This window comes from Musa acuminata, chromosome BXJ1-8, assembly GCF_036884655.1.
Source record: "Musa acuminata AAA Group cultivar baxijiao chromosome BXJ1-8, Cavendish_Baxijiao_AAA, whole genome shotgun sequence".
Classification (NCBI taxonomy): domain Eukaryota; kingdom Viridiplantae; phylum Streptophyta; class Magnoliopsida; order Zingiberales; family Musaceae; genus Musa; species Musa acuminata.
Window position 1 is genome coordinate 41,492,501 of NC_088334.1, and position 13,893 is coordinate 41,506,393.

General features: G+C 40.9%; 3 protein-coding genes across 4 annotated transcripts in view; 2 read left to right on the plus strand and 1 right to left on the minus strand.

Moving 5' to 3' along the window:
• Positions 1 to 1,882, plus strand: part of LOC103994635 (uncharacterized) — a 3,008-nt gene extending 1,126 nt beyond the window's left edge. The window contains exons 2-3 of the mRNA XM_009415026.3: positions 16 to 68; positions 1,311 to 1,882. Coding sequence (XP_009413301.2) covers positions 16 to 68; positions 1,311 to 1,547 — 290 coding nt within the window. The 3' untranslated portion in view covers positions 1,548 to 1,882. The remainder of the gene's footprint in view (positions 1 to 15; positions 69 to 1,310) is intronic.
• Positions 1,883 to 2,198: 316 nt separating this feature from the next.
• Positions 2,199 to 5,378, plus strand: LOC103994633 (protein NRT1/ PTR FAMILY 2.11). Its single transcript, XM_009415023.3, has 4 exons — positions 2,199 to 2,512; positions 2,591 to 2,808; positions 3,773 to 4,329; positions 4,410 to 5,378. Exons 1-4 carry the CDS (start codon positions 2,398 to 2,400, stop codon positions 5,224 to 5,226), a joined length of 1,707 nt encoding a protein of 568 aa, XP_009413298.2. The 5' UTR covers positions 2,199 to 2,397; the 3' UTR covers positions 5,227 to 5,378.
• Positions 5,301 to 13,500, minus strand: LOC135587872 (protein FLOURY ENDOSPERM 6, chloroplastic-like). 2 transcript variants are annotated; one of them, XM_065079706.1, is made up of 9 exons: positions 12,646 to 13,500; positions 12,396 to 12,547; positions 9,225 to 9,437; positions 8,922 to 9,151; positions 7,549 to 7,694; positions 7,307 to 7,454; positions 5,970 to 6,038; positions 5,748 to 5,894; positions 5,301 to 5,622 (listed from the first exon to the last, which is right to left on the minus strand). In XM_065079706.1, the coding sequence occupies exons 1-8, from the start codon at positions 13,185 to 13,187 to the stop codon at positions 5,799 to 5,801; spliced, it is 1,596 nt and encodes a 531-aa protein (XP_064935778.1). In that variant the 5' UTR covers positions 13,188 to 13,500; the 3' UTR covers positions 5,301 to 5,622; positions 5,748 to 5,798. The 2 variants fall into 2 exon arrangements, with proteins under 2 accessions (XP_064935778.1, XP_064935777.1); XM_065079705.1 differs by having other exon boundaries at positions 5,301 to 5,634.
• Positions 13,501 to 13,893: the final 393 nt, after the last annotated feature.

The following is a 13,893-nucleotide window of genomic DNA, read 5'->3' on the forward strand; positions in this document are numbered from 1 at the left end:
TGTTTCCTTCCTTAGGTGCTCATCTTCGTGATGGTGCTGATGCTGCTGCTCCAGTTAGAACATCATATGTAAGTTCATATCACCCTTCATCTGCTCGCTCTAGTGAAGCTTAAATTCATGCTTAATCTTGTTCGCCTGTATTTTCTTGATCATTTTATTTTGAGATAACTCAATTGGGCTGCTATGTTTAATCTACACTTGGTTCAAATGAACCATCCCTTTCCATATTGGATGCAACCAGATGATGATTGTCCTTGAGATGACACTCTGGGATCAGACTCGTATTTGATATATGTTCTGAGGAAAGATTTTATCGATCAAGGAGAGTAATATGCTGCTTACTTGTGTTCTACTATCTAACCGAAGTTGAGAAATATAATATAAGAAACAGTAGAATAGTATGATGAGTAAGAGGAAAACAAGGACTCTCTACATAAAAAGATTCAATTAGTGGCTTTTCTTATTTCAAGAAAATGAAGGAAACCGATGGAGTATGACAGCAAAGTCAGGCTCATCATATTACATGAACTCTATTAAGCTGAAGACTCTTGTATTACATGTATATAAAACAGGAATGATATGTATAAATATATAACGATGGACTGTAGAACCATATCTTGAAGAGTAGAAATGACGATCATCTCAAAAGGAGAAACTGATCGAAAAATCTATCTACCCAATCGTACCTTGTTCTTAAGCTTTCATTAACATGTTGAGCTTAGGCCTAACAATGTTATTGTAGGACTATGATTAGTATTCTAACTTGAAAATGTCCACTCCTCCTGGTATTTGACTTCTTGTGTTTGGCCATTAGTTCATCGTGTCACGGATATTAAGCAAAATAATTGTCAGTTGTGAAACATGTATATTAGATAGGGCATGATAAGGACATATCGTATAACAAATCTTTACACGGCAGTAAAATTTATTTGCAATTTTGACTCCTTTCCTGAGGTGGCCTTTTGTTATATTTTCATATGGTAGCTTAGGTCAATTTTCGGACAAGCAAGAGAATTATTATGGGAGACCAGAGGGTAGAAATGAGAAATCTCATAACTGCAGTCTTTTAGTATCTTAGGTTAAGTGATTGCCCTTTTTTCAGCGGATATTTGGGAGTTTTGTTGATTTGGCTTGTGATCTGCAAGCAATTGCAATGAGAAAGTCTGATGATATAAATTGGTTATACTAGTAGTGTGAATGGTGTGATATTGCTGCTGTTTGCTCGGTTGTAATTCCTCTTTATCATCTGAAGTTCTTGATTTGATTTTAGATATGACATTTAGACATGATTATTTCTCTATTGCTGACAGGACCCCGTCGGGTTGCATCAGACTACGACAACAAACCTTCTTGGGGAAGCTACCGTTTGCATGAATGAGCCAAAAGAACGTTTTTCATTCTGGAATATCGGGAGATTCGAGCGAAGAAACACCGGCTCTTCTGTCTCTCCAACCATTACTTTGGCGAGCAATGCGAACGTGAAGAGAAGTGCAAAGTTCGATGAATCAATTCCTCCAAAGTATAGAAAGCTGGGTAATAAAGATTAGTGTTCCGGTGTCGGGTGACAGTGTGCTTGCTATATTTCAAAATGCATGGAATGGAACTTATGATGCATCATAGTTGAATAATCCATGACCAAGTACCATCAAGAAGATGCATCATCTCTGTGGAGGATCCTATCGAGCATACGACGACGGTACTGCTTATGGGCTTTATATGATCTCACGGATCTCATTCCGAAATGATTTCTGCAGCTCATCTTTGTCAATCTGTGGACGTTTTGTAGTAGTAACCATAAGATGATGCAGTGTTTGCGATTGCATCAGATGTAAATTAAGCGACGTTTTACGTCGGCTTGTGTGAATGAACTTGTAATTTTACTTTTCTTGTGTGCTATTTTGCTTGTGCTGAGGCGTTGCTTGAGAATCCTATTTTGGGGTGCAGCAACAACATTTCATGAAGTGCATTCGACTTTGTTTATTTGACTCTCCTGAATCGATGTGATGCGAGACTAAACATGCTGCATATTGACCTAATAGGAGACCCAAGCCATCGTCCTGTCTTTAGTTGGAGCATCTCCGGTAGATGCCGTCGCAACATCGTGGCTCGTATAATAATGCATCTTTGCAATGCTCCATGTGCATGCCTACCTGTCTTCAACTTTTCTTCGAGTCAAGACTGAGAGGGCCCCAAACAGATGTTATTTCATTGAGACATGCACCAAACCAGTCCTACTTTAGTCACAGAATCCATAAGTATGACCACAATCACACACACACTCTCTATCTCTCTCTTCCTGCGGTGAGATGGAGTCCAGCCATTTGCTTCCCGTTTTATGAGCTCCACCCTTTCTTTTGAAAGCACGGAGATAAGGAAGCAGAGCAGTCAAAGACAGAGATGATGGCCGCGAGAGGAGAGAAGCCGCAGGTGACGGAGATGCCGGAGAACGGCACGGCAACTGAGACGGAGAAGATCAAATACACAGGTTGGAAGGCCATGCCCTACATCGTAGGTACGGGCATCTCCACACCGCCACTTGCTCATCGTGCTGCGAATGGCTTGTGATGTCTGAGCCAGGAAACTCGAGCAGGGAACGAGATCTTTGAGAAGCTTGGAGCGCTCGGCACCATCACCAACCTCGTCGTCTACCTCACCGCCGTCTTCCACCTCAGGAGCATCACCACCGCCACCATCGTCAACGTGTTCAACGGCACCACCAACCTCGCCCCCGTCCTCGGCGCCTTCCTCGCCGACACCTACTTGGGCCGGTACGCGACGCTGGGGCTTGCCTCCGTTGCTTCCCAACTGGTACTGCACTCCAAACTCCTCTCCTGTTTCAGTACACAGTCTTACCATTCCAGCATGTTAGGGAAGAAGAAGAACACTTGCACAGAGCTAAACTATAGGCTATTTATTGTCTTTGAGCAATTCTCGAGTTCAATCTATCTATCTCGAACACATGCAGCAGATGTGAGGAGGAACAGATTCTAGCGCAAGCTAATGTGCTATAGGATGCTGCTTCCAACTCAGAAGATTGGCAGTAACGAAGCTTAAAGCTGACACAGTTTCTTCTTTCTAAATACGCTTCGGATAAGGATAGAAGAAGTCGGGGTAGATGAATCCAATCCAAAGACGAATGTGCCCGTAGTTGACTGTCATAGTCTTATCGAATGAATGCCCACAAGACCACCCACCATATGAGCGCACTAACAAACTTGAATGGGTGTGGGCGACCCCCTATTATCTGAAGCATTATTGGAAAGCAATCTTGCATGAAATTTATAGGTAAAGAGAGTGCAACCCCACACCACCATTGTCTTGTATGTCTCATTAGAACATTATTGTCCATTGGCAACAATTCCGCCATAGATGTACGAGTGACATCGAGGAGGTCAGCTTTGCTTATCATTTTGTCCATCCCCCCAACCTTTCTGCTCGCTCCACACCTCTCACACAGTAAAGGGGACAAGATCTTTTATTTGGATCTTATCCACCAAAATACATACATATTATGGTCGACATGTCTTGATCAATAATATTACTACTGTTTGTGTATTAAATGTTTATTATAGTTTTTTTTTCTTCTTTCTTTTAAGAGATAATTAAGTATAGTGTTAACTTAGTTTACCATCCTTAATTAATCTATATGACTATTATTAATTTTTTTTAAAGTATTGTTTATCGATAAATAGCACATCATCTTAAATTTTACTGATGATAATATGTTCTACTGCCTCGGAATTAGTAGATTTTACCTGTTCGCTGCGTGTAGGGACTGCTCATCATCATGCTCACTGCTGCCGTCTCCCAGCTGCATCCTCCGAAGTGTGACCCCGGCCGACTCTGCAGTGGCCCGACACCCGGGCAGCAAGCCTTCCTGGTCTTCGGCCTCGCCTTCCTCGTCATCGGAGCCGGCGGCATCCGGCCATGCAACCTGGCCTTCGGGGCCGACCAGTTCGACCCCCGCACCGAGGACGGGAGGAAGGGCATCGACAGCTTCTTCAACATCTACTACTTCACCTTCAACATCGCCATGATGATCTCCGCCACCCTCATCATCTACGTCCAGAGCAACGTCAGCTGGAGCGTCGGCCTCGCCATCCCCGCCGTCCTCATGTTCTTCTCCTGCGCCTTCTTCTTCCTGGGTTCCAGGACGTACGTGAAGGTGAGGCCGGAGGGCAGCCCCTTCAGCAGCATCGCCCAGGTGCTGGTTGCGGCGTTTCGGAAGCGGCGCTTGAAGCTCCCCAATGACCACCCCGTGGAGTCCCTCCTCGATCCACCGCATCTCAGCTCTCTCATCTCCAAGCTCTCCTACACCAACCAGTTCAGGCAAGCACAAGTAGCAGCATCACCATGTTCTTCGCTGAATCAAACAGCAGTTTGATGAGTGTCTTCATGGATGGATTCAGGATTCTCGACAAGGCTGCAATCGTAACTCCCGAGGACGAGATCAAACCAGATGGGTTTGCCGCAAATCCATGGCAGCTGTGCACCCTGCAACAGGTCGAACAGGTGAAGTGCATCGTAAGGATCATTCCCGTCTGGTCCACCGGCATCCTGTACCAACTTGCAGCGACGCAGCAGCAGACCTATGTCATCTTCCAAGCCCTCCAATCCAACAGGCACCTGGGGAGGAGCAACTTCCAGATACCGGCGGCTTCCTTCGTGGTGTTCCCCATGCTGGCGATGTCACTCTGGATCCCCATCTACGATCGGATCGTCGCCCCGCGGCTGGAAAGGATCACCAAGAAGGAGGGAGGGCTCACGCTGCTGCAGAGGATGGGAATCGGGCTCGTCCTCTCCGTGGTCGTCATGGCAACCGCCGGCGTGATCGAGGAGCGGAGGAGGAGCCACGCCCTGCGCCACCACCAGATCGTGTCGCCCTTCTCCTCCCTGTGGCTGATCCCGCCGCTCATCATCCTGGGCGTCTCCGAGGCGTTCAACGTGATCAGCCAAGTGGAGTTCTACTACAAGCAGTTCCCGGAAAACATGCGGAGCATCGCGGGGTCGTTGCTCTTCTGTGGCTTCGCGCTCGGGGGTTACCTGAGCAGCTTGATGGTGACGGTGGTCCACCGCAGCACCGGGCGAGGGCAGAGCAAGAACTGGTTAGCCGAAGACCTCAACAAGGGGAAGTTGGACCTCTTCTACTTCTCCATTGCCGTGTTAGGGGTCCTCAACTTCATCTACTTCGCTGCTTGCGCCAAGTGGTACAGATACAAAGCTTAGACGTAGCAGCAGCAGCAACATATAGGTGTATATGTTGTCCCAATTAAGCATGTCAAGATAACAGAGCACAAAGGTCATCAAGTCTCATCGTTTGCTGCTTAAATTGAGAATTTCTTCTTTGGAAATTTGTGCTACACAGCAATTCAAAGGTATGGCAAAGGCGTATCAACAAACATATAGGTGCATATTTCTGTGAAAAAAAGGGGCACACAAAACAAACGTTTCTCATGTCAAAAGAATGTTTCTAATTCTTGGCTTCAGACGGGTAAGCATGAAACTGGGAGAGCTCCTTGGTCTCTGAAATCCTCTAGCGTTGCAAGTTCAGCAGCTCTCATCTCGTTATGTGCACTGCCCCAGTGGATAGCCAGTTCTTGGATTGAAATGCCGCCATCTGAACTGGAGGAGGTTCTTGGACAGCCACAAGGATTAGCATGGTTAGTATCTAAAACACCCAACATTTAGTACGAAATGCAGAAAAAAAGAAAAAGGGGCCATCCGTCTCTTTGTGCAAGAATACCTACCCACCCAAACAACATTGCCCAAGCATTTCTCTGCTCTTGGGCTGTGTACCATCATTTGACGATGAGGAGGTTGTTCTCATGACCACTGTTGCGCACGATGGGGCGCAGCGGATCGACTTTCCACACACCATCCACGATGAACTTGATCTGTCCAAGTACAAGAAAATTCTTTTTGTGTATTCGCTGGAAAAATCACTAATTAAGAAATGAACAGCTGCGCACCTCGTATCGGCCAGGGTACAATTTTAGCTGCAGAGAGAAGACACCTGAACTTGACCTTTCCATCCTTCTCTGAAAATGTCATATAAACATTTAAAATGTCATATAAAAGATCTATGAAATTTGAAGTTACGAAATATCATAGAGCATATGATGAACATTAGAAATGCCGAATTTTAATAAGTATGCAGTTGAGTGAGAGATCGAGTTAATAATAGCCCCAATAAAAATGTGAGGTGGTAAGACACGACATGAGATTCCATTACCACTTGACCTAAGATTTTGGACCTGATGATGTTCATCATGAGCATATGGGCCTTTTGTGAGCGCAGTGGCACATGTATGTGCCCTGGTCATAGGTACTGGAAGAAAGAACTAATTCCTTTTCAATATGGAAGGGCCTCATTTATACAAAAGGGAATTGGGTGTATTTGCCTTGGTCGGATTACCTAAGGTGTTTACTCTTTGCTGGAGTATCATGACACCCTCTGATTGTGAAATCCAGACATATACAGAACTCTTGCTCTCTTGGAGAGCATGCATGCTCTACTGGCTGAAAATAGAGGAAGATGCAGAGAAATTTGTACAAATGTGTGTCACATATCACCAAGACAAGTGGGAAGACAGAAGCCAGAAGACCTCTTGAAGCCTTGCCCTTGTACCAAGCTTGCCAAAGGTGGGAGACTTCAGATTGATTCTACTAGTTGTTGACCAATTTTCAAAATGTAATATTCATTGCGCTTTATTTCCTTGGTTTACATACATATATACATATATACATATATATATAAATACATACATATATACATATATATATAAATACATACATATATACATATATATATAAATACATACATATATACATATATATATATATATATATATATATATATATATAGCATTCTCATATCATGAAGAATGCCATGGTGGGATAAAAGATGTAAACCTCATTATCATGCTTCATACTTCCAAGTAAAACTGACCAATCGAAAACTACAACTTAAGTGTCGGGTACTTAACTACTGGATAGAGAATTCTCCAACTATCTACAGAAAGATTGTGGGATTGATGAAAAAAATTCATCACTCGAATTAACAAATTGAGAGTCAGACAGGCCATACTTGGCATCTGAGTGCAAATGAAGAGAAACAGTTCAGCTCAACAGCACATAAACTAAAAAAAAAAAAGTCAACAGATAAACAATAACCATATTTATTGATCATATAATTCTCTACATTCATAAACCATACGAACAAAAACTAGAGTCCAAATTTTATCATATAATGTTCTACTTCATATATCATTCGAACAAAAACTTGAAAGCCATAAAATGAACATACCTGACCAGTCCACCCATCAAAAGACCCTGCAAGTAGAACTTCTGAAGCAGAATTAGGCCAAACTATATTAGTAGTATGGAGTAGTAGTAAAGCATTTTGGGCAGAATCAATTCTGTTTTGTTTCTCTTCTGTTCGTTTTCGTGCTTCCCTATAAAAGAAATCTCAATATCATCAACAAACAATACAGTTTGCAAGAACATATTTCAAAAAAGATTTCAAATCAAGCTGGGAAAAATGCATACATAATCTCAAATGATATCTTTCCTTCTAAAACTGCCAATTTTGCTCGAATAGACCGCAACTTATTTTGGGCATTCATTATCTCAGTCTCTTGAAATTCCCATGCATCACAAAGGCTATGTAGCTCATCTGTTGAGTTTTTTTGGTGCTGAATAACCAAACTGAATGAGATAGTAGTTGAAATTATAAAAATTTGCCATTGTTATGAATGAGACTAAATAAGAACTGAGCAAACAAGCCAGCGAATCCAATACATAAATTAGATATTTCCACATTGTGTGAACAAACCTTTTGTTTCCGAAATTACAGAAATAGTGATAATCCAAAGTACGATACACTGAGGCCTAAAAGAAGATCTACTACCCTGGTTGCAAGAACCGTTATAAAATTACCCTGGACATGAAATGAGATCTTCGAGAAAGGAGAAAAGAAATGACAAGTTTTACTATAGGGGGTATTATTCATTTCAGAGCATCCAAAAATGCTAAAGCACCAAGGCAACAGAATCCTCAACTTGGTTTTCTTGGAAGGTTGTTCATGTATCAGTTCTTTTTATCATTCATTACCTATAACCCAACACCAGGATTACTAGGTTTGTTACATACATAGGTCTTACAGAAACAGAACATTATAAAAACATAAATATACAAGTAATATAATTTCTTTCATTACATTTAACTCACTACAATGTATTTACAAAAAAAAAATCTCATTTTTCATCTAAGAAATAAAATAATATGAAATAAATGAAAAGAATTAATACAAAAATAAAGATTCTATCAACTAAAAAATGGAAAAAGTATTCTACAATCATATGAATATTTAAACCAAGGAGAAGTAACATCTTTTTACAGGTCTGGTTAGAGTGAAGTAGTGGATTAAGTTAACAGTCTGTCAAAATGACTGACAGCAAAGTATAACAATGGGAATTGAAATGTAATACTAATAGAAAATGGTAGTGTCAGGATGTAGCAATTGTCACCTGAAGGTTAAAGAAAGAAAACACTATAAGGAACATTAGAGAAGAAATACATGATACCGATAGAAAAAGTCATGAAACTATCATTTTGATTATAAGAACTATGAAAGCAGATACTGCCAGAATCACCATCCAATTATTGATACAGCAAGCTTTATCTTCTTTTCAAAGATAACCAACAATAAGTCAAAGAATTTAAAAAGTAAAGCATAATATATTTTAGCAGTTATGTTTTTTTATGGAATTTTCCTCCAGGTAACATAAAAATGAAAGTAAAGATATGGCATCCCATATAAATAGGTAAAACAACGCTAAATGATAAGATACCAAGTAAAAAAATTTAGTCTATAGACAAATGCCACATACAACAAAAAGAAGAAGATATACATGACATACCTTTTGTGAAACAGCACCAGATCTAGATCTAGCTAGTTGAAGAGCAGAGCTAAGATCTGCCTCCAGGTGCTGGAGACGTAACTGTATCTGACTTTTGTCAGCAGCCGGTTCATTTATTCCGTTATCAGAATTAAATGAGTTCCGAGTTTGTTTATGCACACTCCTATATTCAGCATCTAAAGGGTCAGCTTCTAGTGTCTTTCTGTCATCAGTCGGAACAATTTCAGCAGCTGCAAAGCACACCTTCTGTATCATGAGTCGATATAGTAATCTAAAATGCAAAAAACAAAATTTGCAAATTACCTTCAAACTCTTTTATGGAAAAGCCTGCTCTTTTAAGGCTCCAACTCCTCCACATGTCTGGTGTTGAACTTTTTGTGATGTTGACATCTTTTGATGCCCCATTTTGGGAGTAAACACCACCAGAATGGTGTAAAAATATATTTTCTGATTCTACAGACTCAGATCTGCTATTTCTATCATTACTACAGAGAGCCAACTTGTGGGAAACTAATGCTGCATTCAAAAGTATGTGTAAATTTATTTAAAGATATCAAAATCACAAAGGCTTTCAGAAAGCAATATCTTGTCCATTATAAATTGTATGTTCACAAGGACCACTTTACAGACCCTTCAACAAAAGATATAATCCAAACATAGAGTCTAAACCAAGCAAGGTCAGATTAAAACTAAATGAAACATGATAGAAAATGTTTGTTTGTTTCCATCAAACTGAAGCCTGTTCTTGTTTGGGATCCATACATTATTTCTTCTTACATAGACTATCTATCAATGTTTTCAAAAACCTAGGTAGTCTGGCCAGGTGCTTGTAGTGCTGTAAACAGCTCATACCTAGATTGAAATGGGGGATGCAATTTATATCCAATATAATAATGCACAGGTAAAACAGATCAGGTGATATACAGGTCATCAACAAATAAACTCAGATGCAATTTACATCCAATATAATAATGCACAGGTGAAACAGATCAGGTGATATACAGGTCATCAACAAATAAACTCAAATCAAATCTGGTTCTAATTGGATTGGACCTCAGACTGGGTCAGAGTGTGGGGTATGATGGCAAGGGTAGATCAATATCCAAATGATGGATTTTTGGGCTAGCGTTTGAGGTTTTATATCCACTGAGATGTGAAGTGTGACTGGGTAAAAGACTATCTAATTTATTTTTTATTGTGCATATAATATATGCAGGTGATGACTTGTACACTCACCAGTGGCTAAAGTGGCTTGGAGGCTGAGGAAATCTTAACTTGAGCTGCCTGAAACTACCAAGAGAGACGAGAACCTAGAGACCCAGTGGAGTTGCCTCTCACAAGAAACTCTCTGGTACTTGGCAATAAGTTGATGACAAGAGGAGAATAAGTGAGGATTTTGTCAACATTCTAAATTATTATCTAGGCACATGTTCACGACACAGGCATCCATGGAAATACGAGAGTCCTGCAGATGACAAGAGGGTTGGCAGTGAGGGTAACCATCTGCATGAACAAAACATAGTAGATTGCAGGTGCAGGTGCAGGTGCCCAACACTATAGCCATGGCTCAGGAAGAGGTTTGTGATTACAATTATCTCACAAGCATTTCATCAGATCAATATGGAATGTTGCATGTCCCTATTATAACCAATGACAAGTCAATAGAAACAAAGAAAATTAACATGGACAACGAGGATATATGCTGACTACCTTATGATTAGTTACCAACTGATTGAAATAACACCCAGACCCCTAGATCAGGTCAATAGAGATAATGATGTTCACAATGGTAATAAATTTTAATAAGGTATAAATTTTCTAATGTCTAAACAATCACATTAGTCACTATAACTGTGCAGGATCTTTCTATTGAGCTCCTAAATGAACAAAAACATTTTTCCCAAAAAAAAAAATCATAATAATTACTCCTTTTCAAATTGATGTCATGTGTGCTTAATATTTGAGCAGCAATATAAATTGCAACATCTAAATTTATATGTTTTGGTAGTTTTTCATTTCGACGGAAAGCATAGGTATCATCCAAAAAGAGGAAAAGGAAAAAGAATTAAAAAACAACAAAATCTGAAACTAAACTTAGAATTTAAGTTTTCTATCAGATACCAATACCTATTTCATTACAACTTACAGATCTTTCGCCATAACTGTGAAGTGCAGAAAAACAACAAAACGTCTTACACATATTCTTTATATGTGGTCGGCATACCTCCAGAATTCAATGACTTAAAATTTTGTTAAACTCAGTACTAAAATGTTTGAGAGAAGAAAAGAGAAGACCGAAAAACAAGAAACATATTGTCATGGCACCATCAAAATATTTACCAAATTATTTCCCATGAGACACCATTGTCAATGCCAATGATGAAAAAAAGAATAATCAACAAATGCTCACATTTTAGATATCTAAAATACTTAAATACACCAAAGAAGTTCCCTCATACAAGACTGGTTCCACTCATCATTCGATAACAGAATGTACTACCAGCCTTTTAGAGATCTAAATAAGTGGTAGTACCTCATCATCCACTTAAACTGTTCTTGTCCCATACGTTAAAATTGAATTATGATAAACAAAGCAGATTGTTTCCTTCTTAAATCAATTACAAATTTGTTAGATGAGGGAACTACCTCATCTATTCTAATACAATAAAATCTACTTTATCACAGCCAATATGATCAGGCGGATGATACTAACAACCCCCTAGGTGTCAGAGAAGTGAACAGTATTGAATACCTTTGACATACACAATGTATTGTCTATTGTTACTTAATTAACTGTATTACTATCAAAAAGTCATCTATGAAGTATGCTTGACATGATTTATTTGACACATTAAGCATGGAGGGATATCTCTAACAGCAGTTGTCGGTCATTCGCCACCAAGCATCTGAAGACCCATAATCTACATAATGACTTGCATCAATGCAATGAATGCTTTAGTACCGTAGAGGTGAATATGTTTCTATCTAGAGCTTGTCTAGGTCCTGCAATCTTATTTTGAGATTTATTGCACCAGAAAAGCTGCACACCACCACCATCTGCCAGTGTTGAAATCTTTGCATGAGGTGGTCTTGCATCATTGGACCTAGAAAAGGTGCAATAAAGATAAGCTGGAAAATTCCTAATATTCATTGATTTACAGGAGTGTTTACATCCAAAACCAGAACTAGTACTAGCTGATCCAGACCCAACAAAAGGCTAACACCATATCTTGCATATGGTGTTCTCCCATTAGGCTACAAGTAATACAACATTCGACGATAACAGGAGTTCATCTTTAACCATGGAACAACCTAAATTATAAGCAATGAAAAGAAAAGGCAATTATAACCTAAATTATATTCTAACCTAAATTATAATTTCTAGTTCTCAGATACTAGACATGAAGAAAAGGCAATTGCTCATGATAAGCAAGCTAATCGGTCTTATGTTAGAGCTGACAGAAGAAAACTAACTTGTATCTCCTGGATCATGGACAGCATCCCTCCAGGAGTCCTTATCATACACCGCTTTCTCTCTCGAACCCATAGCAAAAGACAAGCCCCTCTCTTTCTCCAGCCTGCTCAAGATCCCATCGATGCCATCATCCTCCACGTTCTCCGTCTCCCTTAAAGTGTCGAAATAAAAAGGGAAACAACCAAATCAACTAGAAAGTCCAGAAAGGAAAGAAACAAAATGAATTCAAGAAACATACGCCTCACTCACAATGATCTCCCCGAAGAAGATGGGGCAGCCGTATTGTCTTCGGCGGCCAGTGTACCTACAGCATCGCTCATCAAAGAACCACAAGAAACCCTTTCTTGACAGATTCTACCATCTTCTTGACCGACTCCACTCCTCGATTCCGTCCCAACGTCTATCACCTCGTCGCCATCAAGATCCCACCCCATGGCGAGCCAGCCGCCCTGCGCGGCCACCGCCTCCGCCAAGTCCGCCCTCCCGGCGGCGACGAGCTCTCTCCTGGTCGGGAAGTCCATCGGCTTGTCGGACTTCCGCATGAACTCATAAATCTCGGCCTCCACATCCATAAACCTCGGCCCCATCGCAAACACATCCTCCTGCTCCTCCTCCCTCGCCTTAAGGAAGATCCCTTTCCTCCTCCGCCTCCCAATACGGATTCTAGCACTCGACGGGTCGAAGGACGACAGAGAATCGACCTTGGGATGAAATGGAGGGGGCAATCTTGGTGCGGGGAGGGAGATGAGGAACGAGGAGGGGGAAACGAACGAAAAAGAAGAGGAGGACATACCGCCACATCTCCCCAGTCCGCGAGCTTTGGAGTAGGAGGAGGAGAGATATTAAAAGAGGGCGATTCCTCCACAAAGAGGCGCGCCTTTCTTGCTTGCTTCCGTATCAAGCGAAGCAAAACGGACCAAAATCAAGAGGAATAACGAATGACAGAAAGCACAAAGAAGGCGGGGAATCAACGAAAGAAGAAGAAGAGCGTATCAATGGCAGTGCCCGCAGAAGGGAAGGACGAAAAAGAAGAAGGTGGAGGTGGTAATTTCTGTAGATAAGGAGGGAGAAGCGAGAGGATTTGTTCGGGTTGCGGACAAGGGAAAGATCCTTGATTGGTCCTTTTCCTTGAGGAGGGAATTAGATGGGGACGGAGGGAAACCACACTGTGACTCGTGCATATGGTTAATTATTGTTCCTTGAAAGAATTATATTTAAAGAAAGGCCCCTGAGGGACTTCTTGAGCATTTCTCCCATTGCGGTTTTTTCGTATTACTTTGTATAAAAGCCCTTAGCAAAAATAGCATATTTGGCCTATTAATTTTCGGGTAGCTTTTTCACGTGTTCCTCCTCTGTCATCATGCATCCAAAAACGGTTAGGTTAAGGATGAATTAGGCAAGGACGGTGAGATGATAGACGATACAGTGTCTCATTGTCCCATTGTGAGCTCTGTCTGATCTCTTTAGCTCCTCAGAAGTTGATAGGGTACGCCATCT